At 39.3% G+C, this 17,266-nt stretch overlaps 1 protein-coding gene across 5 annotated transcripts in view; it reads right to left on the reverse strand.

The window, feature by feature from the left end:
* Positions 1-14,863, reverse strand: part of nfat5b (nuclear factor of activated T cells 5b) — a 43,786-nt gene extending 28,923 nt beyond the window's left edge. For 2 of the 5 annotated variants that reach the window (XM_087839054.1, XM_035915008.2), the window contains exon 1: positions 13,047-13,323. In XM_087839054.1, coding sequence (XP_087695180.1) covers positions 13,047-13,119 — 73 coding nt within the window. In that variant the 5' untranslated portion in view covers positions 13,120-13,323. Of the gene's footprint in view, positions 1-1,093; positions 1,135-13,046; positions 13,324-14,754 lie in introns of those variants that run through there. The other 3 variants (XM_087839059.1, XM_087839065.1, XM_087839082.1) reach the window with 3 other exon arrangements.
* Positions 14,864-17,266: the final 2,403 nt, after the last annotated feature.

Consider the following 17,266-nt stretch of genomic DNA (forward strand, 5'->3'; position numbering starts at 1 on the left):
TTTAATTAGATGCATCTGAAATAAACAATGTATTCACTTGAGTTATGTCAACATTTTCTATTTTGACCATCACCTCATCCTTGTCACGTTTTTGAAAAGAAAAAAATCTTACAGACTGTTCTTTCCACACAGCGATCTAACAAAGTAAAAGTCAGTGAAGCCTTGAAGCGGGTCAAGTTATTTGTGTCACACCAGGTTCAGCATTTGTGGCATGTAGCCCTTTTATCCCAGCTAATCCTGAAACAACCAGGAACAACCTCCATGTGTCATCAAAAAAAGCCCACTGAGACTCTATGAGGGCCAAACCACACATCCACAAGTCATCTTTGAAAGCAAGGTAGGTCAATTATCATATTTATTATCTAAACAGTACCACAATGGAGTCTGTTTTACTGTCAGCAGATACTACTGGAAAAGAAAATAGTGACAATATGACTGAACTTAATTCTCTTAAACCCATCTACCTTTAGGTCTGTGCTTACCCGTAGACCCAAAAGACAAAATGGTCATTCAACTTAACCTGAAAGCTTGACTTCAAAAAGCAGTGGAATTCAAACTATTTGCAGTGGACGGCTCACACAAAGGCTGGCAAATACAGCATGGTCAGCTTTGAAAGCAAGGCTGTCACAATATAGGATTCTTACCATTGTGTTTGCCACATTTAACCTAAACCTCGTCACACCTTGTTTTTAAACAAGTCAATTATAGAATGTGAGATTAGGGATCCTGATAACCTTGTAACCTTGGTTGCAGTAATGTCATATGAATCTATAAATATTTACATGATCAGAGACAACCGACACAACATATCTATGTCTGTGTAGATGCCTCTCAGTTGCACCACTGTCATACACACAGACAGTGTGGGTGAATTTCAATTCTAACCAAATGTGCAAATATTACCCATTACTTTGTGCAGTGTCACTGAGACCAGCCTGCACAACCTGTGATTGGTCGGCAGACTCAAAGACACCATGACTTTGTTGAAAGGCCTGTTACACTGGCCTAGAGACCAGTCAACAACCTCATGCCACCGCACAATCCTTGCGACCTCCAGCAACCACTAAATGAGTGAAATTCACATTTTACTCACGTATGTGGTGGTCATCGAGGATGTTTTAATTTTCTGAAAACCTATTGAAGGAAAACAAAAAGACTCTTAAAAAGATTCATCTTCAATACCAGTGCATCATCATGATGGCGCCACTTGAGAGCCAAACAGACACACTGTGGCAATTTTACACATAAAACGTGTATATTAACATCTACTAATACATGCACACGTTCTGATTGTCCTGCGTTTCCAAATAAATAAGTAAATGTTTTCAACTGACAAAGCAGTCCAGAATCTTTTCTTACTGACGGCATGTAGAATTTACATTATATGGACAAAATCAGGGTATCACATGCAGATTACATCAACAGAATACCTTTACGCTTGTGTTAATGTCAGAGGAGGCTTGGAGCTCTGCAGTTATTAAGTGAGCAGAACACTGGTGGTTTTTATGCACCATGGGCCTACCACTTGGTGGCCGAGTTGCCATGGTTTGCAATCACTTACATTGTGGTTCATTGTGGACTACCTACGAGGGAATAAATTTCACAAACTGACTTGTTTCAATGGTGGCATCCTATTTCAGTACCATGCTCAAATTCAGTGTGCTCTTTAGAACAGCCCATTCGCTCACAAAAGTTTACAAAGGCAGATTACATAGCTGAGTACTCGATTTTACATATCACATATGCACCCCTTTGCAACCTAAGTGTGTGGCCCATGTGCCACCACCTGAATTAAAATACTAAAAGTACAAACACCAGCCGAGAGAATGCTGGAAATGAAATTGAATTCATATTCTTTATGAGCCGGCTGTAACATACAAAGTAAACTTATCAGAGAGTGATGGTATATACTCCTGTCTGCATGTCTGTATATCAACCTCTTTTTTTTCACCCTTCAAAAAAAAGAAAAAAAGAAAAATGTGTTTTATTTGCAATGTCGCAGAAAATAATTACTGTAAAAAAACAAAACAAAAAAAACGATCAAACCATAAAATTTCCAGTGAATTCATGTCTAACTGCTGATGAGAAGTTTTCCAAGTCCCCGTTTCCAGTGAATCAGAAGATACACACACACACACACACACACACACACACACACACACACACACACACACACACACAATGTGGTAAAACAGGAATTTCTGACAGGTTCACAGGAAAAGTGATGAGGCAACAGGAAGTGTCTTTGAATATACTGACAGAATATTAAATATGTTCAGTTGGAGTCGAGTGTTTGGTGAAAAAATATTGCCGTAAACAGATTATTTTGCGACACCACGAAACAAACGTGTTTTTATATCATCATCCGATATATATCGTTATATAGAACAGCCCTACAAGGGTGTTTAAAAAAAAAAAGGGGGGGGGGGGGGGGGACAGCACCCTAGCTTCTTAGATTGGAACAGTCACTATCAGCAAGACCTTCCGAGTCATTTTTATATAATACTATCCTGGACTACCCTGAGACTTTTTAATGCAACAACTCATTTCATAATTAATATAAAGTATGTATGCACATCATAAAATCAGCATCTGTGAGCAAATGATGGAGATAATGATTCAAAGATACGAATAAATCTCCATTAGCACAGAGCCACTGCACGTCAGTATATAACATTATGCAAAAATAGCTTGTAGTATCACAAAGGTCTAGTTTTGGAAACTCTGTGGGCTGATTTCTGATGGAAGCTGTTGACTCTAATGATAAGAAGGGGGAAATAAACATTTAAAAAAGAGACAACATTTAAAGTTCACTGGGAAGGTCTTGAGGCGCACTAAATCTACACTGAAATAGTCCAGAATGTAGAACTAGCTCCTAATACCAATGTTTTTCAGAACAATAACTGCTTTGAATTCTTATCCTTGTGTTGTAGATTTTACTTCTTTGTAATATTTTCAAGATTTCTATTGACAAACTGTTGTGAGACCGCCTGTAGACTAAGCCTATAACTTTACCACTTATATAGGAAGATTTACTTCCAAATAAGGATTGAGAATGGCAAAGACTAATCAAACTCCACTATCGCCAAATGCAGTTTGCTCTGACAGGGTTTAGGCCACTAACTGAAAAACAAAAACAAGGGGTGATATTGGGATATTGGAACTAAAATTTGACGTCTGCATGTTAGTCTAGTTGCCTGGACATGCAAAGATTGGCACCCAACAACAGCTTTTGATCCAGAAGCCCTCTTTATGTAATTTCTGTTGACTCCTAAGGCAAAAATTCCTTCCAAATAGCACGCTTACTACTCTGCCCCACGTGCTCAAACAGGTTTACGTCAGACTGCACACTTAAGTCTGCACCTTTACTCACTGAAGAGGAGAAAAAAGATGCAGACTCATATTTCTGTTGCTCATTGTTCAAGCAAGCTGTGGCTTGTTGATATGGTGAGAAATGAACAGTTTTTTTTCTTCTAATGAACTGGTATTTGACTCATCAAAAAACAAAGAAACAACACAAAACAAAAAAAACTGTGCCAAACTAATAAATAAACCCGACCTTTGATTTAACAAGAAACTATGGCAGGGCACCTCAAGGTTAAAAAGACCATAATGCAATCAAGCAGATAAGCAGTGACTTTTAAATAGCTACCGAATGTTTTGAAAAAAATGCAGTTAGCAGCCTTGTGACCAGATGACACGCTCTAGATATTTAAGATATGATTTTATCATAAAAACCTGACATGATTAATGATTATCCAACCTAAGTACAGGTTTATTTTGCATCAGGCATTGTCTATACAATACCATCATTATACTTTTATAATCAGATTTAGTTTAAAAAACTCAATAAAGGTAAAGCACATCTTTAACTGTTTGAATTTTGTGGAACAATGTGGGGTTTAAAGCTGAGGGCAAAATTGCTGCGGTAAACCAGACAAAATAAAAATAATGCCAAAGTTTAAAAAAATGTTTTTAATGTCAGAGTACAAAAGGAAAAACTGTTTGGTAAGGTCACACAGGTCTGGAGGCCCATCAGTGTCTAGGGAAAAATGTATATGCCCCAACTAGTAAGCAAGGGTCTCTTGAAGACTGGTAACAGTTTCACCTAGCAACAAACGACAAAGAGGTTGCTACATCAAAAACCTCCTTCTGATTGCTTTGATTGACAGCACATTGCAGACAAAGTCAATGCACTACAGCAAACACTTGCTAACTAACCACTAAGTGGTAGTGAAACTTGAAAAAGTGTGACCAAACCAAAGACAGAGATTTTTCCCTTGTGGTCTTTAGGCCTGCGAGACTGGGACTATAGCAATTGATTTCACAGCAGGCGTTCACAACTGGTGGTTGCCAGGCAGGAGAAGGGGGGGAAAAGCTGATACTTTTGGTCAGGGTTCTTGTCTGATGCAAACAGTGTTATCAGAGGGTGAAGACGAGCCTCCGTGCAGATGTTTGCATGCACTCGAACTTGTTGTGTTTGTGCAGACGCTACTCTAAACCCTGCGCATGCATCTGTGTGGCGTAAAAGGTATATTCTTGGCTTCGCTGGACTGAATGTGGGCCAAGTGAGAGTGCACAACAACAAGAACAAGCAAAGATACAATCAATGACAGGATACAGGAGGACATCAATGCTCCAGTTCATTCCAGCACAAATTACCTGCCGGTCTGCTGGGGAAGCCAGATGACTCAGAAAGAAGAAATGAAAACACAGGATACTGGCATACCACAACTGCTGGCTTGCGAGGTGGATCGCTTGAGCACTTTGTCACAAAGAATTTGTCATTACTGAATGTTATGAAATACCTTTTTGTGTGAGGAAACTCAGAGCTGTGACAAAATGTGTCAAAAAAATATCCCTTACAGGCTTAACAAACCTACAACAAGATTTTGAAGCTAAATGACAGCAGCTATTCTTGTACCTGCAGGGGAGGGGGGAAAAGAAAGGGGAAAAAAAGCTCAGAGAATATATCATATGTTCATAACCAAGTAACATTTCTTCTACTTGAACTGGCTTGCAGACCTTAACACAGCCTCAGATTCACCTTTCATTTCATTTTGTGCCAGGATATTAACAAACGGCTACAGATGTGATTAAACTGACTCAGCACTGAAAGAAAATTGCCTTAGCTGTGGCTCTGGATCTGCAGGAAAATAAAACCATGGATGCAGTTCAAAGTCTCAAAAGAGAGCCACATGTGCAGTCTCAATCAAGCCCAAAAAGCATGAAGGACAAAAGGGGGGGAAAAAAGTGGCAATTTCAATTTGATGTATTTATGCAGCTTTGGTTAAAATGTAGAAATCCATAAGGGCTTAGAACAACACAAGATACTATGTACTGTGTGAAACTACCTGAAAGAAAAAGCCCAACCCTAAATATACGTGCCAGCAAGCATGTGTGAACACATACATGAAGTTAGTCAAGAGGTCCTTTGTGCTAGTGATGGGATTTCCGGCTCTTTTTAGAGATCCGGCTCTTTCGGTTCGGCTCACTAAAAAGAGCCGGCTCTTTCGGCTCCGAACCGGCTCTTCAGCTTGTTTTGTTGCTTTAATTAATTTATTATTAACAATAATATTAAATTATGCACAAAAGGAATTACTAACGTAAAAAAAGTGGTTTTATTTATATATGTTTATATATAAATATATGTGGTGGCCCCTAGAGACAAAACACGTACAAAGTCCAAAACACATTTCTAGCATGAACTGAACTTCCAAAGCAGAGCTACTAGATCACTTAAATTACACAATTAAAAGCATGTTTGTGTATTTATACACAGGCACTCATATATATTCAAATAATTTAAAAACAATGTTCATTTACCTGTTACTACCACACACCAAATCCGGTCGTTGGTACTTGCTGGCTTGTGTAGCCACTAGGTAACAAAAGCTCAAGACTGCACCTAGCATTCTGGAGCACTTCTGTTGACTTTTGTACGTGTTTTGAGTTTTTATGTGCTTCTGAGTTTGTACGTGTTTTTACATGTTTTGGAGTTTTTACGTGTTTTGGAGTTTGTACGTGTTTTTACGTGTTTTGGAGTTTGTACGTGCTTCAGGGTTTGTACGTGCTTCAGAGTTCGTACGTGATTTGAAGTTTGTATGTGCTTTGTCTCTAGGGGCCACCGTAAATATACTTTTATTTATTCACTCCACATAAAATGTAATAAATAAATTATATAATACAAAAATCAACTATTCACATTTCAACTTTTAACTATTTAAATTTTCAGCTTTTTCCTTTTACAAATTTAAAGTGAAACAACACAAAACCCTGCAAACCACAACACAATTAAATATAAATTAAAATATGAAAACAAAAATAACATGCATATTCTCTGTCATATGGGCCCGCATGAATAAACTTTCTGAATCCTTTATCATCTGCAACTGAAAATAGTTGTGGATGATTACTATACCTTTCTAATGTGACGTTGTTGTCCTGGCTTTCTTTCTCTCCCTCTGGCTCTGTTCCTGTGCTACTGAGTGTAACTACCGTCCCTCCCCCCTCTGCCCAGCGTAAAGCACAAGGCTCGCGTGCTGAGTGAAGCAGAAAAAAAGTGCGAGAGAGAGTCTGAGAGAAAAAAAAAAAAAAAAAAACCCACGTGACGGCTCGCGATAAGGAGCCGGCTCGCGTCGTTCACGTCAAAGAGCCGGCTCTAAGAGCCATTTCGTTCGCGAACGACCCATCACTACTTTGTGCATGTTATCATGTTTCAATAGCACTACGTTTAATGTCTCGCTGCCAACTGGTATTGCATTAGATGAAAACTGATGGAATGATATATGTGCTAATTACAGCTAACTAATAAAAGCATCATTCACTTAACCAACATGGTGCAGTAACTGTGGGCTGTAACAGTGGTCAGAACAACAACGCAGCAAGACGACTTCTGCAGGATAATCAAACCACTTCGGAGAGCTGTCCTTAAAGACCATTTCAATCCACAGCTCTCTGGCACTGTCTCAATAAAAACGGAATATGATAAGCTCCACGGAGAAGGGGTTTGTTGTAAGGTTAGTATATCGGATTACCCAAAGTACGTGTTCGGGTTTCTGATTTCAGCGTACATTTAAAACACCATACTCTAAAGTAAACACGTTCTGGGTTGCTATTTGTCTAACAATTAGACAATAAAGTCTTATCTTTTTATTATTTGTTAATTATTGTAAACTGACCACTATGTATACATATATATGTATACACAAACACAGACTGGCTTGATAGGAACTTGCATGTACATTTGCTTTATTTAGAAATAACAGGAAAGAAAGAAAAAGAAATGAATAAATGTGTGAATTCACTGTAACAGCTTCTTACTTTGAACCAGAATATAACACACACTGCGTTTACAGCCTAGTTATGAGTTTCTGACACCTTAAACTGCCGCATGTGACCTGCCAATGGAAAGAGCGCGGCAAGCCAAGATTCACCACACTCAATATTTAATGTCTTAGTTCAGAATCATCTTGCTTGGGCCAGAAACGCAAGGGCAGGCTGTAAGATGTCACAGGTGCTTTGGGCTTTTCACAGAATAGTGTTGAGAAATATTCTCCAAGATCTGTGCAAGCAGAAGCGTTCAGGCGCTATGCTCGAGTCCTATTCCTGTTATTTTGCATTGGAAATCCTGAACTGCGGTAAACCAGACAGTACTGCGGACAGGACTCTTTGAAACATGGTAATGGACACAAAATTAAGTGGGACAAATACAATACAATGCTCCGCTTCGTGACCCACTACTGTATTTTTTTCTCAGAGCTATCCTGCTGCACAGCAACACCTGTCTGGCAGATAATCTCCTTTCAACTGCTGAGAGCAACAATTCATGAACACAATTAACCTGCTCACCTAAAATAGGCCAAGGAGACAAAAACTCTTTACTTGATTACTTATTAAAGGCCGGTTTCTGGCAGAATGGAAAAACTTTAAAAGACGCGTATAATACTTTATAAGTTCCGTGATTTCGGCAACTTCATTGCACGTCATAAAATCTATAAAGGTGCGCACAAAGCTGTCGAATTGCAGTTTCAAAAACTAACACTTTTCAATGTCTACAAAAGGTATTTGTAACTTTGGGAACACACATTTTTTATATATGTATGACACAAATGTGATACTAGTGCTAATTATTACAAACGTGCTCGTTTTTGTAAAATATATCTCTTTTTTTTTAAGCATTAAATCTTAGCACGGCTTTCGTGTTCAATGCAATACAACAAAGGAGATTTTGGAGATCTATACATATAGCAAAAAGTAGTTCAATAGTTGACCTCAACAATCACACACACACACACAAGAAGACACTTTAGTATAAACTTCAAGTGCTCTGATTGGTTAAAAAGCTCATATATTGATTTTCCGCAGCCAAAACAAAGTCACAAGTGTGCAGTAAATACCAGAAGAGGCGATATTTTGACCCGACACTGATTAGACTTCTTATTGAAGTTTGGTTAGTGTTAATGATTGATCAAAGAGATTTCAAAGAAGGTAAGTGAGAACACTTGGGCCGCATTTAGATGTGAGTAATCGGAATTACTTTATGGCTTTTTAGGAGCACTGAATGAGCTCATTAACAGTTAACCCTGAAGATGAATGTATCGAGCACTAGCATTTGTGATTTATATTACAACAGGAGATTGTATTTTACTTGAAGATGATCATAAAAACTAAATGTTCTCCATCTCCCCTAACTCTTAAACAGCTCACTACTCCAGACAAAACAGATCTCAACTTTAATAACAGTGTTACATTTCTTCTATTTTAAAAGCAAGACTGCAGCTACTTTGGTAGTATGTGCAGAAAGTAACAGTTGCACAGCCATGTCATGTTTAAACAGAGACACTGGGGGATAGAAGACCGAATATGCCATTAGTCCAGATGCCTGTCTGTCTGCATTCCACTTTCGCTAGTGGACTCTGATCTACTTCTTCCTTAGATTAGTCAAGTTGCCAGCTGCATGTAGCTTTGTTCATAACAATTAATATCATAAAACACTTCCAGGCCACAAAAGACAAACAAACACCACCACTAGCTCTGTGAACATGGCTGGGCCTCAGAGAGAGTATAACTACAGGAGTAGTAATTTTGTGGGGAGAGGAGCCATAATGGAGCTTCAATGGCCTTCAGTCAAAATAAATGTTACGGTCCTTTGAGACAGAGTCAGTCTGGACATCATACAGCAGGCCCGATATAGAAAACAGTTATGATAGGCACTTATAAATGGCAGAGGAAGAGGGGTATGAGCGAAAAGTGAAGGGATTTTACCAGTAAGCAGTTTGTAGACATTCCCCATTTCACCCAGTTTCATAGGACTCATATTGGTTGTCTCCTGGTTGTGTCCTCCTGGCTTCGCAGACAGAGTGCACACAATGCAAATTGTGCTCTCAAAGCTGTGTTGAATATTGTAAAGCTGAGGAGGAAATCCATGTCATGTAATCAGCATACTGCTGGTATGGTGTCATGTGTGATCTTATTATGACACCAGGCAAACTTGACACACGAATATATATCTACAAGGGCGACGGTTTAAAGTACGTCGAACAGGTCTGGGTTGATGTTAAAAAAGATGAAGATTGTGAGTTACTTTACTGTGTGTTTCACCGTGTTCACAATGAGCTTAAGTTCCCAAGACCACTGACTCATGAGATTACCGTTCATTTACATCTCCAAATACAGGAGTTTAGAGTCCACAGATGGCGACGTGTCTGCGTCAGAAACATTCAGAGTAAAGCGCCAACTCTTAATGCACTGCTCTTTTTCAGACGTTTCCCCTCTATGATATTGTTTCTTTCATCATCAGATCTCAACGAGCTTTCAAGGAAGTCAAATATTTCTAAGCGCATGCCGCTAAGTTTGCTTAACACAGCAGAGTCAATATTAATAGAGTGCTATTTAAGCCCAGGTTTATACACAGTGCAACCAGCAAGGTAATGATTGACCAGGCTTTGGTCGTGTCAATAGAAAAAAAAAAAAGAGAGAGAAAAAACTATGTCGAGATCTGAGGGTCGTACAATTGTTAACTGGGATAGATATTGCAGAACCCATAACATTCTTCAACTTAATGTGAAACTGGTGGAGAGACATTTTATTACATGCATTAACTTACAGACCATCAGTAAAAGATAGCAAGCAGTCTTGTCTTGAGTGCTATTGTTTATTGGATTTACTTTACATTCTCTGTCGCAACAGCAAACTAAAAATATGTTCCTCATCATGTTTTGCTGTTTAATGCAGCTTTTCTATTGTTTTAAATGGCATTTATTTTCTTACTCATCTTACTCTATCTTGGGGACAGCTCTTTGTGACCGCTTGTGTGAGATAGGCATTTTACAGACGAGCATTACCTATTTAAAAAAAAAAAAAAAAAGAAAAACAGCTAAAGATTCTGATCGACAGTATATTTTATTTCTGGGCTGGGGTACGACTTAAGCTGATGTTAAGGAGTCAAAAGATAACCGGGGCTTTTTTTCCAAAAAAAAAAAAAAATCAACTGTGGAAGAGTGGGCCTTATCAGGACCATACCCAACACAGTGAAACCCAGCTTCTCTACTAAACAGCCCATGGTGTCGACTGTGCTGCCAGGAACACACAATTGTGCGATTAACAGGTTTAAAAACAAGTTACCACTGGCCTTAATCTCAAAGGAGTTTTAGCTGATTTATGTGGTGCATAAGAGTTCACGGTCTAGAGTTAGGAGTAAAAAGTTAAATTATATAATTGACAGCAAAAACAAATTGTTATCTTATTATCTTTGTGCATTACTGGGAATGGTCAATGCTGCTTACAAAAGTATTGAAGTAAAGTTGCTTTTACTGGAATACTTTTACTATATTTATTATCACTTTTCTCTTATGTCACAGAAGAAACACATGAGTAAACCGTCACTAGGTTTTGGATAAAGTGTACACTCAATAACCTGTCAAACCTAAATTTGAAATGTTGGCTACCATAGCAGTATAGTATTGCAACATGGCATTTGGGTCTTTTAACTAAAATAGGAAAACAGGAACATAAATAGTGCCATCATTGCCAGACCTGGCCCACATCTGGTTGACATACACTCTGCCATGACACCGGTCAGCCAGAAGTGCCAGCTTGATGCCAGATCCGGGCCAGACCTGTTTTCTATGGGCCTTGGTCACATAAACCAAACCACAATCGAGCCAGATATGGCATGCCATCACATAGGAGGTACCATCTATACCAGGCCTGGCCCATATCTGGATGACATACGTCATATCATGCCAGAAGTCAGCCAGCAGTGCCAACTTGTTACCAGATCCAGGCCAGACCTCCTTGCTATGTGGGTTATTGGTTCACAGCAATTACTTGTACATGTGGTGGCCTTCATGTTAAACTTTAGTGCTGTTTAATATGAGCAGCCAGTGCAACACATATTTGGTAAAATAAATGCAATACTGGGTTAAACTTGTTTACTACTCCATTAATGGACTCCTGAATCTAGGTAAGCAGCTGATGAAAAAGATGTTAATATTCTGGTAAATATGCTAGGGCAGGGAGAAAAGGCAGAGAAGGTCTTCATTTCTGCACATTTCCAGTGATTGAGCGAAATGATATAACACAATTTGTGAGCATCCATTTGGGTAATAGTTTCAAAGTTTGACACAAACCAAAACCATAGCATGACAATCTGAAATAACAAGAGGAAGCATTTCACAATTCTGGACAGAGGTTGCAATGGAAGTGCGACATTCTAAAACATAACACCTAAATGCTTCAATTTTTCAACTTTTTCTCTCCAACTTATTGCAAATTGCAAAACGTTTCTACAGAAAGATGATAAATATATTTCCAGGCAATGTGTCATTATTGCATGTTATCTTGAGTCATGATCGTTTCTCTTCATGATCAGCCGCAGTAAAGTTGAGCATTGAATTCTGCATCACGACCTTCATGTTTATTTACGAACATGTTTTTCAGTCTAAGATCATTGTAAAAGCAGCGTTTGTTAGGAAAATCAGTTGTTGATTTACAGAATTATGGCATTTTGGTTTTGTGTTTTACAAAGACCCATAAATTAAATTACTAATTATATTATTTTCCCATTATCAACTCATACTTTCAGGTTAAAACTGGCAACAGATTTCCATTAAGATTCTTAATGATGCAAAAAATTTCCGCACGAGCATGAATGAAGCCACCCACTTAATTAGTTTGCTGAAACCCACTGCTATAAGAAAATGGTAGCATACTATTCTTAACCTTAAAAACTGATATTAGCTTTGCACACCCCCTGTTGGATGAAATCGCTTCCAAAAGATATTTCTACATATGACAGTTTTGCGAGACTTATTTTTTCCACTTTTCTCACTAGTATCATGCAAAGCAGCATGCTCCCACGTGTGTGTCCTATTATATGGATAAACTCCTTCATGTAATTAACAGGGTACTACAAAATGACGCTGTTTTTGTTTTGTGTTTTTCTAAATTTACACCTAGTTAAGTTCATTTAAGTTAGGCTATGCTATGTAAAGGCTTTCATGAGGCTCTCACAGTTCATGTCCATGATCCCATTACAGCGTCGCTTTGGGGGCAGTGCCCTGTATATGTAGTGCTTCAGGGGGCGGGGGTCACTGATGGCCAATTCAAACAACCCCCAGAACATAGATATCACCGTTTTTCAGCTGCCAGGGAATTGGTAAACTGGTCTGACCGGTGTGCATGCAGCTGCCCAGGGCTTTAGCTTTGAGAAAAGATAATAATAATTTAAAAAAACATTCCACGTTGTTTCAAGGTCCAATCCCACGACACAATACACACAGGAAATATCTATAAATTATCTATAAGAGATTCAGTACCTCACGTTATTTTGAGCAGGCGTTTTAAAGATGGTTTACAGATGAATGAGAGTGGAGGAGGGAGTTCAGCCACCGCACAAAAAAACCTCCAAAAAACACACCCACGCACACTTGTTTAAACCCTTAAACCAAACGCGGCAGGCGGTCAGTCGCACATGTAAACTCCGAAAAGTGGCAAATGAGAGTGACAAGCGAGAGAGAAAGTGAATTTAAAAAAATGTTTACCTTTAGAGTACAAGGATCTGGGTGAATTCAGGTCGAGGTCCCCGCTGAAAAGGGAGATAAAGTCAGAGGGCATTGCAATCCCTCAGTGTGAGGAAACCGGACACCGTCAAACACAGCGTCGCTAAAACGTTTGATTGTTTCTCCGAACAGAAAGCCCCCAAACTTTAAACGGGACGGTGTCCTTAGAGCTGGTTAACTGCCCCCGCCGCCACTCTGCTGGTGAGTACCCCCTCGGGCTGCCAACGACGCATGTTTGTTGTCAGCGGACGAGCCGAGATCGCTGGCTCACGTGGATAGTCACGCCCACAGCCGTGACGTAACACGTAAAAAGTGCCGTCGGGGATACGTAAGATCGTTGGGAGTTGTGTAGTAGCTTACCAGAGACACGGGCGTTTTATTTATATGCAGATTAATATTCCCTTTATTATGGGATTTAAATACTCTAACTTTTCAAACAATACTTTTCCAATAACCTACGAATGCGTTTATTTTGTAAGCTACACTGTAAAGGTGTCTAATTTTATTTTAAACCCCAAAACACTAGGGAAAGACCATCTCTGAATCGAGGAGGGTACATCTTTCGCCGTCTTACAATGCTGTGATTGCAGCCATTCCCCAACTCTCTGAATGGTACTCATGGTCTTTGATCATTGAGCTTTGATCAGTGGCTGTTGATCAATGGTCATGACAATTTGCATATTAATGATCAAGAAACTGACCTCCCAGCCCTTGTTCCTTCAGTGGTGCTAGTTTCAGTCATTATGCAAATGTACTGTTTATAAGACGTTTATAAGATTGGGGAAACCTGCAGTCAGCTGAGATTGAAGAAGTCACGTTTCTCCCACTGAAAACGCTACATCCAGATGAACAGAATCAACTTTTGAGGATGTTTAATTTAACTCTTTTATAATTATATTGCACAGACTGAAGAAATTCGTGTCTGAATGTGCAGAATATAAATGTGTGTAAAACAATTAAGACAGCATATGAATAGAAAATAGTATAGATTAATAATGGAAATACAAGCGAAATGTTTTGGGGAACCCAAAATCCAAGAAAAGAACAGAAACAGCAAGCAACAAAACACCATACTGTATACTGTGCAAAATCTGAAAGTATAGACTGAAAAATGAATAAAATGTGTTAATACAGTGTAACATGATATAATGTTTATCCTACTGAACTGAAATGCAGCAAAACAATAGCAAGTAAAATATGGAATGAGTACAGTATAATTCATGATATCTGATAGATGCTAATAACCAGTGTTGGCCAAGTTACTTGAAAAAAGTCATCAGCAGTGTTGGGAAGGTTACTTTTAAAATGTATTCCATTACAGAATACAGAATACATGCCCCAAAATGTATTCTGTAACGTATTCCGTTACGTTACTCAATGACAGTAACGTATTCTGAATACTTTGGATTACTTAATATATTATCATGCTGTTTACAACTACATGAATGTACTATTGCTGTGATTTATTACTGTTACTGAAGGTCCGCGGCTCCGAACCGTAGTAAAGGGACCTCTGGCTAATACGGTTCCGTGTCGGGCTCGTAGCCGAAAACTAGCTTTACTTTGTTGTCTGGGTCACTTTGCTAGCAAGAGACAGAGAGAGGCGTTGAAAGGCTGCTCCAACGGAACTTATTGTTTTTGGAGGAAAACACGAACACGGTGTACAGTCGAGTCTTAATAGCTTACTTACAACTGGGCTTGTCAGGCACTCTTCTTGGCTGCAGTGGTTATTATTATATTTACATGCTTCCAGCTCCCGTTTTTGCTAGATGACAGCTCGTACTTTTCCTTTTTCTCCCTCCCTCGCTCACAGACACATAACGGGTATGACAGTCCATTCTCCCTGCAGCACGGACTACACTGCCTATGATGCTACATTCTTTAGAGCTATACCGGTAGCATTCTGCCTGTTAGCTTAGCACAACAACAACAACAGGCGCTCTCTCACCCAGGAAACACGCTGAGAGAGAGCGTCACCCTGTAACCATGGCAACCGTAACGCTGCCGCCTGGAACAACAGAACGTAGCTGTCAAACAAAACCCAAACAGTCCTGACCCGCCACAATATGAAACAGGGAAGTACCGCCGTGTAATCCATTTATTTCAACAAAGTAACTGTATTCTAAATACCACCTTTTTAAACGGTAACTGTAACGGAATACAGTTACTCATATTTTGTATTTTAAATACGTAACGGCGGTACATGTATTCCGTTACTCCCCAACACTGGTCATCAGTAACTAAATTACTGATTACCAGTGTTGGGGAGTAACGGAATACATGTACCGCCGTTACGTATTTAAAATACAAAATATGAGTAACTGTATTCCGTTACAGTTACCGTTTAACAAGGTGGTATTTAGAATACAGTTACTTTGTTGAAATAAATGGATTACACGGCGGTACTTCCCTGTTTCATATTGTGGCGGGTCAGGACTGTTTGGGTTACGGTTGCCATGGTTACAGGGTGACGCTCTCTCTCTGCGTGTTTCCTGGGTGAGAGAGCGCCTGTTGTTGTTGTGCTAAGCTAATACCAGAATGCTACCGGTATAGCTCTAAAGAATGTAGCATCATAGGCAGTGTAGTCCGTGCTGCAGGGAGAATGGACTGCCATACACGTTATGTGTCTGTGAGTGAGGGAGGGAGAAAAAGGAAAAGTAGGAGCTGTCATCGAGCAAAAACGGGAGCTGGAAGCATGTAAATATAATAATAACCACTGCAGCCAAGAAGAGTGCCTGACGAGCCCAGTTGTAAGTAAGCTATTAAGACTCGACTGTACACCGTATTCGTGTTTTCCTCCAAAAACAATAAGTTCCGTTGGAGCAGCCTTTCAACGCCTCTCTCTGTCTCTCGCTAGCAAAGTTGACCCAGACAACAGAGTTAAGCTAGTTTTCGGCTACGAGCCGACACAGAACCCACCGTATTAGCCAGAGGTCCCTTTACTACGTACTACGGTTCGGAGCCGCGGACCTTCAGTAACAGTAATAAATCACAGCAATAGTACATTCATGTAGTTGTAAAATGCATGATAATATATTAAGTAATCCAAAGTATTCAGAATACGTTACTCTCATTGAGTAACGTAACGGAATACGTTACAGAATACATTTTGGGGCATGTATTCTGTATTCTGTAATGGAATACATTTTAAAAGTAACCTTCCCAACACTGCTGATTACTTCCCCCAAAAAGTAATTAGTTACTTAGTTACTTAGTTACTTTTTAAAAACAGGATTTACAACCTGAATAGGTAATAAAGCGATAGATCTTTCAGCCCAATTCTATTTTTTCTGCATAATCCACCATATAAAATGTAATCAAATGAAAAAAGTCTCTTTTTAAAATTTGTTTTATTAGTTTTAATCTTTTAACTTTATGCATCAAGAAAAAATTTAATTATATGCAACATTTTCTGACTGGAAGAAATTTGTTTAACATTTAAACCTATTTTCTGCACATTCCAGCACATAAAATAAAATATTTTTTTTGTGTTTACACTCACTATTTCAAATAAATGCAAGTGAAACACAGCAGAAAATAAATAAAATCAAAGACTCAGCAGTCCTGTTGCTCTATTTTCACCTGTATCGCAGGAGTGAGGCAGGCGGAGGTTTGCCCTGGTTCAGGTGTGCCGCAGCGGTCAGTGGAAGAATCTGCGAGTTTCTCTGTGAATTTCCCATTCCGTGGCAGCATACTCGGTGCTTGCAGTGAGCAGCGGACACTAATGTTTTTTGTCAGTTTTTTTGTCAAACTCAAAGTAAGGGCAGTACTTCCACACTTTAAACGCTGCACGGTCATATGCTCTCCCGCACTCGATATATTGTCCATTGTTGATCTGCACACAGCTGTTGCCATGAACTTTGCACTCGCTTACGTCACTGTCATGAGACACTCTCCCAAAAAAATCACGGTTTTAGTAACGCAGTAACGCTGCATGCTTACGGGAAAGTAACAGTAATCTAATTACCTTTTTTGCAATAGTAATCCCTTACTTTACTCGTTACTTGAAAAAAGTAATTGGATTAACGCGTTACTGCCCATCTCTGCTAATAACTTTCACAAAATCTTCTTCTTTCAGCTGCCTTCAGGTGTCACTACAACAGGTCACTTGCCTCTATCTCACCCAATCCCCAGCGTCCTCCTCTGTCCTCCAACTCTGGCTCCCAAAACCACACATCATAGCAGGTCTCGCTAACATCTTT

The sequence above is a fragment of the Neolamprologus brichardi genome, chromosome 1 (genome assembly GCF_056152115.1).
Source record: "Neolamprologus brichardi isolate AB-2024 chromosome 1, ASM5615211v1, whole genome shotgun sequence".
Lineage (NCBI taxonomy): Eukaryota > Metazoa > Chordata > Actinopteri > Cichliformes > Cichlidae > Neolamprologus > Neolamprologus brichardi.